The 18,956-nt window shown below is 57.5% G+C and overlaps 3 protein-coding genes across 16 annotated transcripts in view; 2 read left to right on the plus strand and 1 right to left on the minus strand.

Moving 5' to 3' along the window:
- Window positions 1-3,427, plus strand: part of SLC48A1 (solute carrier family 48 member 1) — a 1,155,028-nt gene extending 1,151,601 nt beyond the window's left edge. For all 6 annotated transcript variants that reach the window (XM_050746966.1, XM_050746963.1, XM_050746964.1 and 3 more), the window contains one exon: window positions 823-3,427. In XM_050746966.1, the coding sequence (XP_050602923.1) occupies window positions 823-959 (137 nt within the window). In that variant the 3' untranslated portion in view covers window positions 960-3,427. The remainder of the gene's footprint in view (window positions 1-822) is intronic.
- Window positions 1-18,956, plus strand: part of TMEM106C (transmembrane protein 106C) — a 259,203-nt gene that overhangs the window by 63,826 nt on the left and 176,421 nt on the right. The gene's annotated exons all lie outside the window — the stretch shown is intronic.
- The window catches only part of HDAC7 (histone deacetylase 7), a 40,131-nt gene continuing 24,570 nt past the window's right edge, over window positions 3,396-18,956 (minus strand). For 6 of the 9 annotated variants that reach the window (XM_050746864.1, XM_050746863.1, XM_050746857.1 and 3 more), the window contains 21 exons: window positions 18,359-18,474; window positions 17,985-18,110; window positions 17,156-17,247; window positions 16,855-16,965; window positions 16,536-16,716; window positions 16,133-16,329; window positions 15,709-15,882; window positions 14,304-14,523; window positions 12,803-12,936; window positions 12,518-12,638; window positions 12,191-12,240; window positions 10,757-10,864; window positions 10,467-10,522; window positions 10,205-10,292; window positions 8,989-9,108; window positions 8,655-8,752; window positions 7,366-7,484; window positions 6,372-6,505; window positions 6,007-6,091; window positions 4,733-4,871; window positions 3,396-4,545 (listed from right to left, as the gene is read on the minus strand). In XM_050746864.1, the coding sequence (XP_050602821.1) occupies window positions 4,500-4,545; window positions 4,733-4,871; window positions 6,007-6,091; window positions 6,372-6,505; window positions 7,366-7,484; window positions 8,655-8,752; window positions 8,989-9,108; window positions 10,205-10,292; window positions 10,467-10,522; window positions 10,757-10,864; window positions 12,191-12,240; window positions 12,518-12,638; window positions 12,803-12,936; window positions 14,304-14,523; window positions 15,709-15,882; window positions 16,133-16,329; window positions 16,536-16,716; window positions 16,855-16,965; window positions 17,156-17,247; window positions 17,985-18,110; window positions 18,359-18,474 (2,515 nt within the window). In that variant the 3' untranslated portion in view covers window positions 3,396-4,499. The remainder of the gene's footprint in view (window positions 4,546-4,732; window positions 4,872-6,006; window positions 6,092-6,371; window positions 6,506-7,365; window positions 7,485-8,654; window positions 8,753-8,988; window positions 9,109-10,204; window positions 10,293-10,466; window positions 10,523-10,756; window positions 10,865-12,190; window positions 12,241-12,517; window positions 12,639-12,802; window positions 12,937-14,303; window positions 14,524-15,708; window positions 15,883-16,132; window positions 16,330-16,535; window positions 16,717-16,854; window positions 16,966-17,155; window positions 17,248-17,984; window positions 18,111-18,358; window positions 18,475-18,956) is intronic. The other 3 variants (XM_050746860.1, XM_050746859.1, XM_050746858.1) reach the window with 2 other exon arrangements.

An 18,956-nucleotide genomic window follows, 5' to 3' on the forward strand; every position in this document is an offset into this window, starting at 1 on the left:
TCACTTAACCTCCCTGGGCACGGGTTTTGTTATGTTCAAGTGGAGAAAACAAGTCCCCACCTCCCAAGTTGGGTGGAGTCAGTGAAACTGATGTGAAGTCTTGAGCAGTGCATAGCCCATACAAGCACCCATGATATTGGGACCCATTAGTCTCTGCCCAGCTCTGAATTGGGCGCGCCCTCTGGTGGCTGTGGCTGGAAGTAACCAGAGGCCCTTCTTCCTGGAGTCTGATGCTCACTAAGGCAGGTTTGTCACGGAAGCAGAGTGGATGATACAGACCTGTGATTGGCCAGCCCTGCCCTTCCCTAATCCCCACGGCCTCCTGCCTGAAAACCCTGGAATGTTCTAAAACGGTCCCCAGCCCCTAGGCCGTGGAACAGTAGTGGCCCGTGGCCTGTTAGGAACCAGGCCGCATAGCAGGTGAAGGGCAAGGAAGCCTTACCGCCTGAGCTCCGCCTCCTGTCAGGTCAGGGGTGGGCATTAGGAGCACAAACCCTGTTGTGAGGCACATGCGAGGGATCTAGGTTGCGTGCCCCTGATGATCTAATGCCTGACGATCTGAGGTGGAACAGTTTCATCCCAAAACCGTTTCCCCCAGTTTTTTTGTGGAATAATTGTCTTCCACAAAACCAGTCCCTGGTGCCAAAAAGGTTGGGGACCATGGCTCTAAAACCTCCATCACAATCTCTTTCTGAAGGGTTGGTTCGGCTGCCGGGAGGTTGCAGGGATGTTGAGTGGGGAGGGTGGCCCTGGCCTTGTGGCCAGTGCAGAGGCTGAGGGCAGGGCGTGCTCAAGTCACTGTCGGTTCTTCTCTCCCTGCAGGCCTCACAGACCCCACCAGCTACTACCTCTCCAGTGTCTGGAGCTTCATTTCCTTCAAGTGGGCCTTCCTGCTCAGCCTCTATGCCCACCGCTACCGGGCTGATTTTGCCGACATCAGCATCCTCAGCGATTTCTGACCCGGGGGTGAGGTCTCTGTACCCCGGGGGGGTCCTTAGGACCTGGACTCAGCCTCTGAGACGTTGGGAGAGGCTACTCCCACCCCCTGGGAACCCCAGAACTGTGGCAGAAAATACACAGCAGGACGAGTGTGGTCTCCCAGGAAGCTGTCCCGCCCGTCCCCTTTAGGGGAGACCTGGGTGTGGTAGACAGGGGATCCTGCCATGTTGCTCCTCATCAGCCTGTCCAGAGGGCAGCTTTAGACCTCTTCAAATGGATCTGTTTTCTTTTCTTCTTTTTTTTTTTTTTTTTTTTTTTGAGATGGAGTCTTACTCTTATCACCCAGGCTGGAGTGTAGTGGCACAATCTCAGCTCACTGCAACCTCCACCTCCCGGGTTCAAGCAATTCTCCTGCCTCGGCCTCCCAAGTAGCTGGGATTACAGGCATCTGCCACTATGCCTGGCAAATTTTTGTGTTTTTAGTAGAGACGGGGTTTTGCCATGTTAGCCAGGCTGGTCTTGAACTCCTGACCTCAGGTGATTTCACCCGTCTCAGCCTTCCAAAGTGCTGGTATTACAGGCGTGAGCCACTGTGCCCGGCCTGGATCTGTTTTCTTAGCACGCAATGAGGAATCTTTGTATGTAAGGCCAGGGCAACAAAGTCAAGAGGTTAAGGGGTAGGGCCATGAGGCCTGGACCTATGCTGCAGGCAAGGGCTTTCATCCCTGCTGCCCTAGGCACTCTCTTCCCAAGGCCAGGATGGGCACCTGGGGAGGTCAGTTCAGGAATATCTAGCAGAGACCTCTTAAGCCCCCATCCCAGCACCCCATCCTGTTGTTCCCAGAGCTGGTCTCCCATGAGTGTGCTACAGCCAGATAGCCATGGCCCCTCACCCATCTCACCCACACACACAGGCATCCGTATATCCCAGAGGACTTCCAAATGAGGCCAGACTCAGGGTCATGGGGAATGTGCTCTCGCCCCTGGAAGGGCTTTGGGGAAGGGGGCAACATGGCAGAGGCTGGAAGGAGCCCCCAAACCTGTTCCCATGCCCTTCTAGCCCTGCGTTTCCACTCTGCCTTCTCAGAGTGCCCTTACTGCACCCAGACCACCGGCCAGGAGAGACCTTCTCTCCCACTCCAGCCCCTCACTGCCCTTCAACTAGAGCTTTCACCTTTTTACATTTCCCTTCTGAAGGACACAAATCTGCTTTCCTGCCCATACACTGGCCCAAGGGCTCACCTAACTTGGGAGGGAAGGGGCTGTTGTTACAAGGATGATTTTATGTTAGACTGCCATTTTGCACGGTCTCCCCCTTCCCACCTGATGTGTCCTGCCCCTCAGCTCTTTGCCTTATCTGTGTCACTGTCACTTTAGCAAAAATACAGCGGCCATTTGTATCAGCCTCTGGTGGTTGCTTGTGAGGTGGGAATCTTGTGGGGACAGGTGGACTTTGGGAGGAGTGGGCAGGGAGGGAGTGGTAGTGGCAGTTCTCGGGCTGTCTGATTAAGCCATTCCCCTAGTTCAGTTGTGCCCTGGAGGGCAGGGGATAGGGTCATTCTCTCCTGGGGCTGGAGGCCCTCTTGCCTTGGCCCTCCTGGCATGGGGTAACCACCAGCTCAGCTCTCTTCCTCCAGCTCTCCTCTCTCTAGCACACCTCAGCCAGGGCAAGGATGCCCACGGGCATAGCTGCAGCAACCCCTGTGGGATTTGGTGTCCACACCTGAGAGGCCAGGCCAGATGGGAAACGGATTAACACCTCTTCCCTCACACCCTGCCAGGCTGCTGGGAGCTTGGGCCAGGTCTAAGGTAATGAGGTGCTCCTCTTCCTGCTGGAAAAACCGGGCCAACTCAGAACCACAAAGGCAGGTGCTGCCAGCCTGGCGCCTTCCTCTCTGCTTAGGCTGGGCGAGCTTGTCCAGGCCTGTGCCTCACCCCTTCTCTCTTCTAGGCTCAATGTATGCTTAATCAGGCATGGTGCATCAGAGCAGGAAGGAACCATCAACAGTGTATACTTCTGGAGCCTTCTACTGATAAACAGAGGCCCCAGAAGACTATTTGACTTACCTGAGCTCCCAGCTGGGACTTAAACCCAGGTGTGTCTGAGTCACAACTGTTTGGGGATGCCGTGGTGAGCTGGGGCTGAGCTCTTGTATTCCCACTCCCCCACCCGACCCCCACTTCCACCATATCAGGGCTGGTCTCTGTGGACTCAGCCCAGGGCTGCCTCCTCTTTGTCACCCCAAAGTGGGGCAGCCAGGGATAGCCAGGGTGTGTTCAGAATGGGTTCTTCCTGCAGGGCACGAAGGGCAAAGAGTTAGAGGGGCTGCAGCCCAGACCACCCTAGTCCCTCCTCCGGCACTGACTCAGACCCACACTGTGCCGTGCACCTGTGTGCCCTGCACAGCCACTTGACGGCACACTGCTCACTTCCGGGGGGGGCCTTTCAGAGGCACTTTTAAAGCAAATAAAACATTTATTGTTCAGATTTTTTTCCATTTTGTTCCTTTTTACAAAAACATGCATACATACACAGGGTATGGTGGGTCCTAGGAAAGACACACACACCCCTCACACACGCTCACACACACTCCTCACTCACGCACATGCTCACACACATTTTCCTTCTTGACCCCAGGCCTGGACCCCCAAAAGCCTTGAAGACTTTGCCAGAGCAGCCTCCCCTCCTCCATGTCTGTATCTTCTCTCCCACCCCTTCCCCCTCAGCCAGGCTAGTCCTATGTGGGGTGGGAGTCAGCTGTGGTGGGGGAGACCCCAGAAACAGAAGGCTCCCCGAGGGGGCAGTGGTCGAGGGGTCCCAGGGGTATGCTGTGCTTCTGGGGGAGATGAAGGGTTTGGCACCATTGGATCAGGAAGCACAGGACTCCCAGAGCACCCATCCGTTCCACCAGGGCATCGCCAGGAGGTTGATGTAGGGGGCCTCTGGCGAGGGCACAGACCAGATGAGGGCTGCCAGTCTCGGCTGTCAGGGAGCTTCGTCTCAGTGCCCGGTGGTAAGGGGAAGCTTCCAGAGTCATCTGAGGAAGCAGGTAAGAGGGACTCCCCCTGCACTCAGGAATATGGGACCTATTGGCTCCCACTACCCGCCAGCCCCTAGAGCCTAGGAAGGGCCAGCCTGTCTGAGGCCAAGTTCACATTTCTGTGTGGAGCCCGGGGCTGTGTGCAAAGTCTGGGGTTTGCAGAGCCAGGAATAGTGGTTAAGGGTGAGCCCGACGGAGCCGGAGCCAGTCCTCCTCTGTGCAGTCCTGAGGAATGGGGGCCACAGCCAGGGCCCACACCAGAGGGGAGAATGTGTTCTCGAGAGCCCTGTGGGGGTCGCTGCCCAGCCCGCCTCCTCTCAGGGTCCTCTCCAGTCCCCATTCTAGACCCAGGGATTTTCTCAGGCTCCCTGGGATGACTGTCAAGGCAGGCAGGCTGTTCTCTCATCCCAACTACCTGCCCACAGGATCTCTAAAGACCCAGGAATGGGGGCTACTGCCAGGGGTTAGAAGAGAACCAGGTCCCAAGGGCATGGCGGGCGGGCAGATGGTTCCAGAGCCTTAGAGATTCATAGGTTCTTCCTCCTCCACCAGCTGCTCCGAGGGCCTGTGAGGAGGGACAAGGATGGGATGCTGGAGCGCCAGGGCTGCAGGAAGGGCCTGAGCTTCCTCTCAACCCTGGTCAGGAAGCCTGGGAGGGTTGGGGTGGCTGCATAGGGGACCCGGGGTCTTCAAGCAGGGAGGAATGAAGCGGTGGAGAGGCCGTGGGCCCAGGGCGGGGGGTCTGGCATTACCTGTCTTCAGCCAGGATGCCCACAGAGAGGGATGCCAGTGCGGTCACTGCCTCCACTTCTTCTTTGTCAGCCCCTGGCACTCTAGGCACCCAGGAGTCTGGACAGGAGGCCAGGCGCTGCATGCAGCCCCAGTATTTACCTGGCGTAAGATGCCAGGTCAGAAAGGGTTAGAGAAAGCAAGCCCCCCCACACCATGTCCTAGACTGGATATTGAGGTTGGTGTCTCAGGCCCAGGGCCCCAGAGTAGCAGGCCTGTCCTCCACTTGGGGTTGGCTCTCCCACCTGCCCCTCTCCTCACTTCGCTCCCCCTCCCCCACAGCCTGATGGGGTAAGCAGAGTGGGTTCAACATGGCTGTGACGGGGTCCTAGCAGGTGCCCAGCCTTTCTCTCATCCCTTGTGGCTGCAAGGCCACCTCCTCTGACTCATTCCCCACAGGTGCGGGGCTCCTGAGAGCATCAGGAGGGCCTGCTTGCCTGCAGACAGGGTCTGTGTCACAGTGACCTCCCAGAGCCCCAAGCTCGGGCCTCCCACTTAAATGCAGCCCCCACCAGTGCTCAGCCCAGCACTCAGGAAAGCAGGGCCTGGGAGGTGGGACGAACACGACGTGGGAGAGCTGACCATCACCACGGCCGCTCTGCATAGGTGCCCAGGCCAGAGGAATGCTCCTCCTGCCTGCTGCTGTGAGGAACCATGTCCTGGAACCTGGCTCAGTGTGGGGGTACCCACCGTAAGAGGAATCAGCCATGTCTTTACCATCATGGCTCCTGTACCCAGCCCTTGATATGGGAATCTATTTTATTCATTTTTATCCCTACTATAGATTATGGGTCTTGACATAAGATGCTCAATAGATACTGAGTTGAAGTTGAAAATTTGAAGTACTTTACAAATGTGGGGGTTATCCTAAGACCCAGCCCCCAAGCCAGCAGAGCTCCTGAGACCCCCGTGGCCAGGACTGAGGGGAGGGATGGGAACCAGGCCTTTTGTCACCTGGCCGTGGTCTAGGGCTGTAGCTAGAGATGGAGGCCAGTCCCTACCTTGAGGGGCCACTGTCCACTGGGCCCTGCTAGGTCCATCGGGAGGGCTCAGATGACACCCCCTCTCTCGGGGGTGCTCACCATTGCTGCCTGGGTCATTCACAGGAATCTTACTCCAGACCAACAGCAGGTCACCTGGCTGGCACTGGAGAGCCCTAGGACTCTGGCCACGGGGGGCAGGGTACCACCAAGATCCCTCAGTCTGAGCTCAGCGAGTGTCCCATCTCCACACTTACTGTGCACCCGGATCACGGCCTCCAGAGAGCGGATGGCATTGAGGTTGGGTTTCTGTTTCCAGCCTTCTTCTGAAAGGGGATCCACCTATAGAAAACAGTCCATCAGCCACCAGTCTCAGGGACCCACAGGCCCAGCTCACTCCCACCCCAGGGGCCCCGGCCTGCTAGCCACAAGCACACTCTACCTAGGCCAGGAGACGCTGCCCGGACCTAACTTGGAACAGAGGCTTCCGCTTCGCCTACCTCGTTTCAGGCCTGGCCACTCCCACCCTGTGCCATCCCATCTGCCTGCTCTTTGGGTAGTCCTGGGAGAGCCAGGCTAACCTGCCTGACAGAAACACGGATAGGGGAGGGAGATGGCTCACCTTGTTACCCAGAAGAGCAGCCACACAGGCCTCAGAGGCGTCACAGATGGCTGTGAGGTCATGGCCACCCTCCAAGGCCAGCACCACTGCACCTCCTGCCAGGTTCATCAGTTGCTGCGTCATGTACCCAAAACCTAGAGGTTGGATGGGGAGAAATGGGAGGGGCGGGAGTGGAGAGGTGACCCCGTTCCCTACCCCTGTGGCTTCCCTGCTTGCTTCCTCCCTAATAAAGAATGACTCACATATATCAATCACTATTTCCAAAGTGCTTTCACGTTGAATGTCGTGCAAAACCTACTAGTATGCTTCACTCAAGGCTCAGGGAGGTTAAGGGCCTGGGAAAAGCCCCACAGCTAGTAAGTGGCAGCAAGGTAGGACTTGAACTCGGGTCATTGACTCTAGCCTGTGTCTTTTTCACTGAGCTGCACCCTCTCTTCCTTCTGTCCTGTGGGCCCTGTGGCCCAGTGGGCTGAGTGGGCGCCCTCTAGTCTGAGAGTGCTGCTCCTCTCTCCCCTTCCTCTGGAGGAGCTGCCAGCCCCCCTGGAATCAACCCAGCTGGGGTGGGGAGTCCCATGGGTGAGCTTCCTGCCTGCTGGAATTAAGTCCCCATGAGTATGACCTGGTCAAGCCCTCTATGGTGAACCAGCCTGGTCCTGAGAAAGGGCCTGGGCTGTGCTCAGATCCTGGGGGCCAGCTGCCATACTCCAGTCCTCAGGCTGAAAGTACTGGGCTGGCCACTGCCACCTTCCCTTTCTGACTTGGGAGTGCCTCCCGACTGCCCGCCCCACCTCCCGACTGCCCGCCCCGCCTCCCCACTCCCCGCCCCACCTCCCCACTCCCCGCCCCGCCTCCCGACTGCCCGCACCGCCTCCCCACTCCCCGCACCGCCTCCCCACTGCCCGCACCGCCTCCCCACTCCCCGCACCGCCTCCCCACTGCCCGCACCGCCTGGCTCTCAGTCCCTATATCTCCCCCTCAGCTGAGGCTCCCTTACATTTGGCAGAAACATGGTAGCCACCCAGTGGGGCCGGGTGACCCTCAGCAGCATCAAATCCAGCAGACACCAGGACTAGGTCTGGAGAGAACTCTCGGGCAATGGGCATCACGACTGTCCTGTGAGATCACAAGAAGTGGTGATCATCATACTGTGCAGGGTTGCCAGGGGCGGTTCTGCCAATGTTGCAGTGGGGCACCCTGTTCTTAGGCCTCCAAGGCTCCCAATGCCCCAGCACAACTGGCAGATTTCTCTGACCTCCTTGATCTTGGCTGGCCACCCATGTCCCTGGCACACACACCCTGGACTCAGCCCCCTAGGGGACTTAACTAGCAAGAGGCAGAAAAGAGCCAAGGATGGGGCACCAGAGGGAATGAAAGAGGAGTGTGTGTGACCATGTGTGTGTGCACGTGTGTGTGCATGGAAGCATCTGTGGGGTGCAGTGGCCTGAGCCACAGGGAAAGGGTAATCTCATGGCCTTGCGGAGATGGACTCTGGTCATGAAGCTTCAGGGACTAGAAATGCTCAGTCCTTTGGACTGAGGTGACCACACCTAGCTACTCACTACTTGAGAGGTGAGTGGGGACAACTAGGTCCTCTGAGGTCCTGGGCCACCTGGCTACATTCTCTCCATCCTCTCCCTCTTCCAGCCCTCCCCCACAACTGCCTCCCTCTACCCTGATCCAACTCTGGGGTCTGCTTGGGTGTTCTTCATAGCCCTGGGCTCTGAGAAGACTCCAAGAACTCCAGCCCAGGGCTCTCATAGAATTAGCTGTCATGGAGATAACTCCAGAAAAGTGTTGGAAGATCCATTTCCAGAATTCTCTTTTCCCAAATGGAGTGCAGGGACCCCACTGTGAAATATATAAGGGCTCCTGAACAAATCCTAAAGGCCCTCTTCCAGAATGACTTTTTTTAAAGTTACTCCCCCAATATGGACATTATCTGCTTTCTCTCTTTCTCCACAATTTAAATTTCTGCTCTTCTGCTGAAAGCCCACCTCCTGCAGGCAGCCTTCTCTGACTAAATGTGCCAGCTCTGCTCACTCCACTGCCCATCTGCCAGCAATCAGTTTGACATTGGCTCTTGGTAATGTATGCCTTTGCAAAGCACGCTTTGACTTTTGCGTTCTTCTCTCTGTGTGTCCTATTCTCACTAGTGTTCACCTACAATGTCTAGGAACTGGTGGGGACAGGCTGACAATCCAACTGATCACCTCCACCCTGGTGCTCTTGGGAGAACGGACAGGAGAGAGTGGCCTTGCCCCTCTGGGCCCCCAGAGGACATACCTGAAAGCAGCCAGGTACTCAGGATCCCCCATGGGGGGATCCAGACCTCCAGTCCAGGCCACATTGACATTGAAGCCCTCACCGCTGCCAGCCCCTACCTGGAAAGCAGGAGGCAAGAGAGACATGAGGACAGCAGAGTCCCAGAAGGGGACCACCAGCTTGTTAGAGCTGCCACCCCAGCTCATCCAGCCTCCTCATTTCCAGATAGGGAAGTTGAGGCTCAGAGAGGCTCAGCAGTCTACCCAGGATCACACAGCTCATCACGACAGAGGCAGAGTAAGTGCCAGGAGGAGAGTCAATGAGGCTGGAGGATGTGGCCCTGACATGCGGTTACCTCATCCACAGCCCCACTCCCCGGGAAGAAGTTGCCATCGTCATGGCGATGCAGGGAGATGTAGAGCACACTGGGGTCTTGGTAGAAGGTTTGCTGGGTGCCGTTGCCATGGTGCACGTCCTGTGTAGGGAGATGGGCAGTGATTAGGGAAGGCAGAGAGACAGAGACCAGGACAGGTTAGAAGGGTTTCAAGGTCAGTGGCCATTCTGAGGTCAGGACCCCAGACTGGGGATCAGGAACCTGGGGTTCCTAGAGCCACATGGTTGAGTGGCCCCACGTAATCCACTGCCCAGCTCTGAACCTCGGCCTCTCTGTGCTGGACAGGGCTGGCTGTAATATAAGATCCTGAAGGAGAGGAGGTGTCCCAATCTCAGGCCAGCCCACCTGAGAGAGTAACTGTGTGGACATGGGGTTAGTGGCAAGGAGAGGGAAAGGTTCAGGGTTACACACATCAGGAACCACTCTGTCTTGCATAAAGTCATGAAGTTATGAGGCGATCAGAAACCAAGCTCGGTTACAGAGTGGCAGGTACACGAGGCCCAGCCCCATCCCTCTTAGGGAAAGCTGGGCCCTACACTTGACTCACAGGACCATGCGGGGACTCAACTGTGCAAAGGTCCTCCACCGTTCTCAACATCTGCTTAGAAATGTCTCTTTCACAGCTGTCAGTGCAGAAGGGACATAGCTTAGCAGTTAAATGCAAGCACTCTAGAGCTAACCGGGCTGGGTTCAAATCCATCTCACAACTTACGAATGACTGTGTGTGTTACTTAATCTCTCTGTGCTCACTTTCATCTGTAAAGTGGGTTATAGTCGGGATTAAATCTATCATGTGTAAAACCATCAGTGTCTGGATGTGATTAGTGGTGTACTGATGTTATCTGCTATTATTCTTATCATCACTACCTGTACAGGAAATGCAGAAGTTACTAGATCTGCCAAAAGAAGCCAATAGAGGTCAAAAGACAACACTCAAATGACAGCTCCTACCCATTGCAGGGGTTTGCGATGGCTGAATGCGTTCCCACACACCATCCCCTCTAGGCCTCCCAACTGTGATGTGGGTGTTATCTTCACTCAAGTTTTACACAAGGGGAAACTGAGGCTCAGAGAGGCTACTGCAGAACGAAGACATGAAGCCACATCTCTTAACTTCAGGCTCAGGGCCTTTCCCCCAGGGCTCTCGAATCAGAGGGTGCTACGAACAGGCACCTACCCAGTCTACAATGAGGATCTTGCTAGCCTTGCTCTGCTGTTGCAGCTGCCGGCAGGCGATGGCCACTGAGTTGAAGAAGCAGAAGCCCCTGGAAGGAGAGACAGTTCCTGCCAGCCCATTCTCCCCACATGCCCTCACCTCCCCAGGCCCCTGGGTTGGCCCAGCCTGAGCAAGCTCAGGGAATAAGAAAGAATGTCCCTAAAGGAAGTTCCTGGGGGCTTGCCCCCCACCTCATCCCACCCAGGTCTTCCCCTAGCCTTACATGGCTGTTGAATGATCTGCATGGTGTCCTGGGGGCCGCACCACAGCGAAACCATTCTGGAAAAAGGAAGAATGCTTGTCAATCAACAGACAGCTCTCTCCCACAGCTGCATGAACGTACCCCAACAGTTTAAATCTCAACCTGGTCCCCAGAGCCCTCAATTTCCCCTCGAAAACCCTGTGGCAATTTCTAAGATGAACGCAATGCCTGGGGTTCTGGGCCTAGATTCCGCACTACCCCACTCTGCTGCCTCCTTTGTGGTGTGTTCACCTTCAACCCAAACCTCCTACCTTCAGCTCACGAGAAGCCACTTTGAAGGCGAGGTCAGTGACACTGCCAGCGGCCCAGCGGGCTGCATTGGAGGAATGCAGCTCATTCCAGATGGTGTCAGTGTCCACCTGCGGGAGCCAGAGTCAGGGCCCGCATCATCCAAGGCTTCACACAGGAGCCAGGGCCCAAGGGGGCGGTCCCCACCCCACGGCCAGGACCCCAGGGGCAGGGAGCTGGGCAGACAGCGCTGCCTCCCCAGTGCCCCACCGCCCAAAGGCAAGGCCTCCTGTGTCCCCCAATCCCAGCATGACTTTTTCCCAGCTTAAGTCCCAGCACCAGCCCATTATCTGGCCAGCACTCTGCTGGCAGCATCACGCCTGCCTCCCCGGTCAGGGGAGGGGGCATGGCGTTACCTGGGCGGGACTTGGGGTTTGGGCCGGGAGGGGGTTTTAAGCCCCAGCTGACTCTGCTCAGGCCCTGCGGGACGGTCGGAGCTGGAGGGGCCGTCTGCACCACTGTCTTCCACTCAGGGCCCCTAGCCCAGGCTGGGAGGCCCCCCAAACCCAGTCCCTGGGCCTCAAGGCTAGGGAGGGGCCGGGGGGCATGATGGGGAGATGGGAAGGGCGAGGCAGACCAAGAGAGGCGAGGAAGGCAGAGAGAGTCGCAAGAGGCTGGAGAAAGAGAGAGAGAGGGAAAGACAGAGAGGGAGAGGAGGGAGGAGAAAACAGAAGCAACAACAGTTGGAAAAACCAGAAAGTGGCAAGAAATGGGAAGTTGTGAATAGGGCACTGACTGCCTCCCAAAGTCCCCCACCAGCTACAGCTCCCACTTTCCCTCCAGAATGAGGCCTCTGTCCCCTGCCTCTACACACCTTGCTTGAGAAACTACTGCAGAGATAGTGTTAGGCGAGGAGAGCTGAGCCAGAGGGGGCGGGAAGCTCCCTTCACAAAGGGGTGAGGACTGAGGAAGCAAAGCTCGTGAGTTTGGGGCTGTGTCCCGGAGTAGGGAAGTGCTGGGATCGCCAAGGACACTGGAAGCACCACCATGACGTCACGCCAGGCAGCCCAAGGTCTGGGGACCAGGCTGAGGTACCCCACTTCAGAGCAGACAGAGCAGCCTGGCGGCCAGTGCCCAATCATGGGGGTCTCTGAAGGGAGAGATGATCCTAAGCCCCAGCCTTGGCCCTGCTCCTGAAACCTCACTCAACCTCTGCCAGACACCTTCTAGGGGCGAGGCTCAGGCTGGGCTCCGCATTCGGGGGACACTGTGGGTCCGAGACACGCCTGTCCAAAAGGAGCTTCCTGCTGCAGAGGGCACCTCAGGAAGTCCCTGGCCCACCCTGTCTGGCAGAACCACAACAAGCAGAAGTTCTGCAGGGGCTGGGCCTGGGAGAACCACAGGGAGGAGAGCTGAGAGCCCTGGCAATGCCCCCTGAGACCCTTGGGCACACTTACCCCAACCCCACCACAGGGCAGCATCACAAACATCCGCTGTGCCAGGAGCCCTGCGAGGAGAGGCCCAGCCCACGTCAGCGTGAATACTCTCAGCCTTTGGCCCAATAGGGAGCAGGGAACCCAGATAGCAGGGCTGGGTGAGTATTGGGGGAGAGAAATATGGAAGGGAGAGGTGGAGGTGGGTTGCGGAGGGGCTCGGCAGCAAGCTGGAGTAGGGACGTCCAGGGCGTGGGAGGAGGCCGGCCAGGCGGGCAGAGCCAGGACAGGAGTGCATGGGAGCTGGGTGAGGTGAGTGGGCACGGGGAGACAGGGCCACTAGGCCCTTACCTGCCAGCTTCCCGTTGTCCAGTTTGAGGCGGCTGAGCGGGTTGGTGCCGTAGAGGAGCACGTGCCGCTCAGAGTGGACCGACTGCAGCTCCTCCAGGGAGGCCTTCCGGCCTCGGAGACACTGAACAGGGGACCACAGAGCTCTGAGCCCATGCTCGCCCCTTCCCTCCCATCACCACCAGCCCATGTGCCCCTCATCTCTCATGGGCCCCAGGGCCTCCCACCCCTCCCCTCCCATGACTCCTCCCTCCACCCATTCCTCGGGCCCCACCGGCACCTCCTCACCTCACACTGGCTCCGGAGACCCCGCTCCTGCAGCCGGGACCAGATGCTCTGGATGCGGCCGGCGTGCTCTGGGTGCCTGCTGTTGTCACCACAGGAGCACTGGTGCTTCAGCATGACCGAGTCATAGATCAGCCCTGCGGGAGCAAGGGTCAGAGCGGGGACCCAGGGAGTCCTCACGCCCCATGGCCTTGGCTGCAGAGAAAATGCCAGCACCGCCACAGCAGGCGCCTACACGGAGCCGGGCAGGCACACACCCCTCACACCCACACAGGCCTGCATTTCGTCCTGCCCCCTGCCCCAGCCCCAGCCCCTCACACCTGTCCACACATGCCCAGACACCTGCCCAGGTGGCGGCAGCCAACACACCAACACAGCTCCAGCCAACACGGCTGCCACAGAGCCATGGCCTTCCCACATGCGGACACGACTGCTGGGTGGCCCAGCACTCGAGGGCCCAGCATCAGGCACTCAAGTGCTCAGAGCAAAGCATGAAGTCGAGGTCTAACGTACAGCGTCTCACATGGGTGTCATGAACCCAGAGAGGTTACCAAGGGGTGTTGGGAGGGGAAAGAATTCCTAGGAAACCCCAAAACCGGGAGCTAAGAAGCCCACAATGACACTGGACCGTGTGATAAGACAAATCCAGCTTCGGAGAAGTGACTATTTCAGTCTGACCCGTGGGAGGTCTTCAGAGGAGGGTCCTGTGCATTGCGGGTGGGAGGGTCAATTTCTGTGCGTCTAGGACACCAACGACTCTCATAATGCTCACACCATGTGACCCAGGAACGCTACTCCTTTACAGTGAACCTTGGGAAATAATCCCAAGCATGAGGAAAGATTTATGCATAAGGAAATTCAAATAAACTGTAATCTAAATGTCTAACTGATAAGGAATCCCTCAGTAAAAATGAAATACAATGATGAAATACTATGAGACTCTCGGTTTTAAAGACTAATTATGCCAAGAAGCATTCATATATGTTAACTAAGTAGGATACAAAACGTAGTTCATGTGTTCATGGCATCTGTACATGTACATATGGCCAGAACAAAGCCTGGACTGAAATACAGCAGAATTTCAGAGGCATTACTTCTGGGTGGTGGGATAGTGGTTGATGATTTTTCTTTTCTTCTTAGGTTTTTCTGTACTCTTCAAAATGTCTAAAATACTTCTGAGCTCTTTTTACAAGCAGAGCAAACAGTCATAAATATCATTTTCAAAAGGTCTGAGAGCATTGGCAGGAGACTGGAATTCTTATCCTGGCTTGACTACTACTTGCTATTTGACCATAGGCTTTGTCACCTTAGATTTCCTGAGCCTTGGTCCTCAAAGGCCAAATGCAATAACCAGCTCTTCCATGTGCTCCATGGGTACTGCGTGGGCCTAACAAGGCTAAGCGCTCTGTGGCCTCTAAAAACGTCCCAAGTGACACCACGACACCCACATGGACTCATGCAGCCGAGCCCCTCCCTCCACCTGCCACCCTCCTCCTGGTCTCACCTGTGGTGAAGGGCAGGGTCCTGGCAGGGGTCTCTGAGCTGGAGAGGACTCGCGCCTGGCTGGCAGGTTCTGGGGCTGACAGTGAGGCAGGTGCGGCTGGGGAAGACTGAGCCCGGGACAGAGGCCGGTGCCCACCCTGAGCCAGAGGAAGCAGCACAGTGTCCCCGGTGCTGCCCCGGGGGAGCCGCCCAGCCAGTCGCTGCTGTTCCCAGAGCAACACCTAGGAGAAAGATGAGGCCTTGGTCTCCAGTGCCTCAGGGTCCTGCTCCCTCTACTTCTGCCTGAGGTCTCGGGAACTGCCAAGCAGGCCCCTTTCCTAGAGAGATTCCACGATAAACCTAGACCTGCTGTCCAGTGGGGCTCTGGCCTTTGACTCTCTAAGCCCCCTGACCCCTGCAGCCCCCTGAAAGGCTTGCACCCCAGACTGACCACTCATTCCATCAGAGCTCCCCGGGCCCTTGGGACTCCAAAGCCAGGAACCAGGGGAGGGGCGCTGGATCTTGCGCTGACCAGGATGTCCTCGTCTCCTGGACTGTGTAACTGCTCAAGAACGTGTATGTGGCCTGTCATCATGTGTCATGGATTGAATTACGTTCCCCACCCTCAAATTTATATGCTGAAGTCCCAACCCCCAGTACCTCTAAACATGACCTTATTCAGAGATAGGGTCTTTACAAACAGAAGTAATCAAATTAAAACGAGGTCGTTAGGGTGGGCCTTAACCCAGTATGACTGTTGTCCTTATAGGAAGAGGAAATCTGGACACACACACACAGAGGGAAACCACGTGAAGCCACAGGAAGAAGATGACCATCCACAAGCCAAGGAGAGAGACCTGGAACAGCCCCTGCGCTCACACTCACAGCCACCAGAAGGAACCAACTCTAACAACACCTCGATTTCGACTTCCAGCCTCCAGAACTGTGAGACGGTAAATGCCTGCTGTTTAAGGCACCCAGCCTATAGCACATATCCCAACAGCTCTGGCAAGCTAATGCACTGGGTCTTGATTCCCACAGTGAGAGCATTCTGCTGGACATGCTGGAGCCTGGCTCCACTCCACCTCTGGCCCTAGCCACCTTTCTGGAAAGAGGGAGACACACCAGGGCAGGAGTGTGTGTGGCTCCAGGAAAGGCCAGACTCCCTGCTGGAAAAGGGACCTGCTTCACCTGAGACTGGCAAACTGTTGTGTGTATGTGTGTATATGGGTGTGTGAGTGTGCATGTGTGTGTGTGTGTGTGCCTACACCTTGGTGTGGATCCAGCACCCAGGATCTTATAGGGCAACCATGGGTCCTAGAGCTGCCTCTTGCACTAATGTCGTATCTCTCTCCCTTCCCCACCTTATGCCAGGCGCCAGAGTCTTCTGAGGACACTTTCTGAGGGGCAGGTGGGGACTGCCATACCTGGGGGTGCTGCTGGAGAGGAGCAGGGCCTCTGGCCTCAGGCTGCCCATGGCTCAGCTCCCTGTGTTCCAGGCCATCGTCTACCACCTGGCCCGGTCCCCCACCATCTGTCTCCAGGTCTTCAGCCGAAGGTATCTGCCGCAGCCGGGGCTTCTCACTCGGTTTGGCTGACCTCTGGGGAGGGGAGACCCCTGGCTGAGAAGCCATGGTGGAGCGAGGGGCATGGGGTGGGAGGTAGTGCGCTGGGCCAGGCAGCAATCATCTTGCTAGGACTCCAGCTGCCACACAGCTCTGGGCTCCCAGAAGTCACATCCCCTTCTTTTGTCCTCCAGGTCCCTGCCCTTTCTAAGCACCCCTCTTCTTTCGGCCCCTAAGGTCCCAGTTAAGCACCCCCTCAATACCTCCACTACCCAATTCCTCTCACCTTGATCACCTGGACGTGAGTTTTGAGTTGCTCCAGGCGGGGCTGCATGGGGCCCGGCGGTGGGGGAGCGGTGGCACTGGGGGGCAGGGGCTCTGAGCGAGTCCGGCTCAGTGGCCAGTGGAGACCTGACCCGGAGAGCCGCTCGGTGGTCATTAAGGACTGGGCAAAGTGGAAGGGCAAGGGCCCAAGCCCGGGCACTGGAAAGAATCGGGGGGTGGAATAAGGAGGGAACCACAGGGAGCAATGGAAGGAAGTGAGGGTATAGGGTGGGGAGCCAGGGTGCAGCAGGGTGATGCGCAGGACAGGGGGACAGAGATGGGGAGGAAGGATGGGCCCATCCCAAGCTTGGCCCTTAGCAGGATGCAGGGACCCAGCCCCTTCCCTAGAGAAGTAGCAGACTCACCAGTCAGCAGCGGGGCATGAGAGCCTGAGGGGTCCAGGAGGAGAATGGGCTGCAGGCGAGAGGGCAAAGTGCCCCCAGCCTCGGGCTCCAGGCCATGGGGCAGGAAGAGGGGAGTGTGGGGGCTCCCCAGGATCGGCCCCCGAGGGCCCAGAGTCGGATGGGTCCTTCGGTCACTGTCAGCCTGGGGGAGAGGCGGGAGAAGTCATGGGGGAGAAGATTCCAGCAGAGAACAATGAAGGTGTTGGGGTGAGGCAGCAGGAAAAGGGAGTGAAAGAAGCTGGGGGGGCTTGGAGTGGGGGTGGGCACCCCAGCCACTCACCCTGGCAGGGGCGGGCAGCCCCAGCGTGATTGCGGGCAGCAAGGACACTGTCGGCAAGGCGAACGGGGCCAGAGAAGTCTCCTGCAGCCGCAGCCGCTGGCCCAAGAGCGCCTGCCATAGGGAGCAGGGCGAGGGTCACCGGTCCCAGACCTCTACCCCAGCGCACCTTCCCCAGAACACCCAGGAGGCTCTGGCAGGGGCTGCCCAGACCCTGCAGCCTCAGCCCGGGTAGGGCCGCTTGCTGGAAGAAGACTGAGCCTCAGAACTGCCCCAGGAGAGCCCAGTCTCGGCAAGGCCTTACCTCCGAGCCCAGGATGGGATTGGGGCCGTGCTCGCTGTCATTGGGGGAGCTGCACCCTGACGCAGGCGTGCTGCTACTACTTGGGGAGGAGTCTGAGGGTTGGGGAGAGAGGGAAGTGCAGTCAGAGGCCAGGGTGGGCAGGAGGGCACAGCCAGGCCACCTGGTGCAGGAGACCCAAGAGCAGCCCCTTCCTTAGCGGGCACCTTTGCTTCCTGCTTTCCCTTTTTTTTCTTTTTTCTTTTTTTTTTTTTTTGAGACGGAGTCTTGCTCTGTTTCCCAGGCTGGAGTGCAATGGCATGATCCCGGCTCACTGCAACCTCCACCTCCTGGGTTCAAGCGATTCTCCTGGCTCAGCCTCCCAAGTAGCTGAGACTACAGGCATGCACCACCATGCCCGGCTAATTTTTGTATTTTTAGTAGACACAGGGTTTCACCATGTTGGCCAGGTTGGTCTCAAACTCCTAACCTCAGGTAATCAACCTGCCTCGGCCTCCCAAAGTGCTGGGATTATAGGTGTGAGCCACCGCACCTCGCCTCCTGCTTTCTTCCCATAAGAGCAGGAAGAAGGCAGGCCACCTTTGGCCTACAGAACCTCTGCACAATTTTTTGAAGGGTGTCCTCTTTTCTGGGAGATGTCACCTTAGCTAACAGAGCAGGGACTGGGTTTCAGCCCCAACTCCCGTGCTTCGGCAAGTATGTGGGACACCCCCCATACAACCATGCATGGCAGTCCTAAGGAGGGGACCCCTGTCTAGGTAGGGCCTGACCCAAAGGGACAAGACCAGCCAGGTTTGAGGATGGCAACTGCACCCGCTCAGCCGGCCCTCACCTCCGAGGGTCTCTGCAGGCCGCCGCCGGAGGCTGGGGGGCGCACTTTCCTTTCGGAGCAGTGGATTCTTCCTCCGCTCCAGGGACTTCTTGGGCTTATAGCGCAGCTTCAGGTTGGGCTCAGAGACTGCAGGGAGCACCAGCGTCACTCAGGCCCCCCCAACCCTTCTTTTTTTCCATCCTTTAGTCCCTCAGTCCCAGTCATCTCTATCAGTCAAGGAAAGAGAAGGCAGAACCAGAACGAAGATCCTAGCCTACCGACGATCCCCTGGCCTGGCCCAGTCCAGCCCGCCCACCCCTGCACACTCCTCCCCTATGTCCAAGGCCCTTCCCCCTTCCTTTGCCTGAAAGGTCCCACCTGTTTGTCCAGCTCACCTGTCTTGCGCAGAGGGAAGTGCTCTGGGGGGTCACTGGGCAGGCTGGGAACAGGAGGCAAAAAGCTGCTGAGCATGGAGCGGGAGGCTCCTTCCGTCTCCAGGGGCTCCAGGGTTCTACAGAATGAGTGCCAAGGCTGCTTCAGAGGGGTGGGGACACTGCACGGGCACCGCCCTGAGCACCAGCCCTGGGACCTGTGGGGCTGGGCAAGGTGGGGCTGGTAGGAACGGGGACCATCTCCAGGTGGCAGCAGTGGGCCACCTGTCCTCTCCAGCAGCTACAGTGCAGAGCTCTGACCTAGGCATAGAAGCCAGGTGCTTGGTGCGTAGATGAAGAGCCCACTGGGAGCTCTGTCACCTGCACTAGGAACCTGCTCTGGGAACCAGGACATTTTTGTGCTCAGGGAAAATATAAAGAGAGAAGGGGCTCCTGTGCAAGAAAAAAAGCCAGTAGGGTGTGTGTATGTGTGTGTGAAGGGCCTCGGGTGGGGTGGGGGTGGGGAGAGAATTTAAAGAGAGAAGAGGGCACGTATCAGTTGAGAGAGGGGCTTGGGGGCATTATGTTTAGAGGAAGGTTAAGGACTGGTTGTGGCAGCTGG

This window comes from Macaca thibetana, chromosome 11, assembly GCF_024542745.1.
Source record: "Macaca thibetana thibetana isolate TM-01 chromosome 11, ASM2454274v1, whole genome shotgun sequence".
NCBI classification, from domain to species: domain Eukaryota; kingdom Metazoa; phylum Chordata; class Mammalia; order Primates; family Cercopithecidae; genus Macaca; species Macaca thibetana.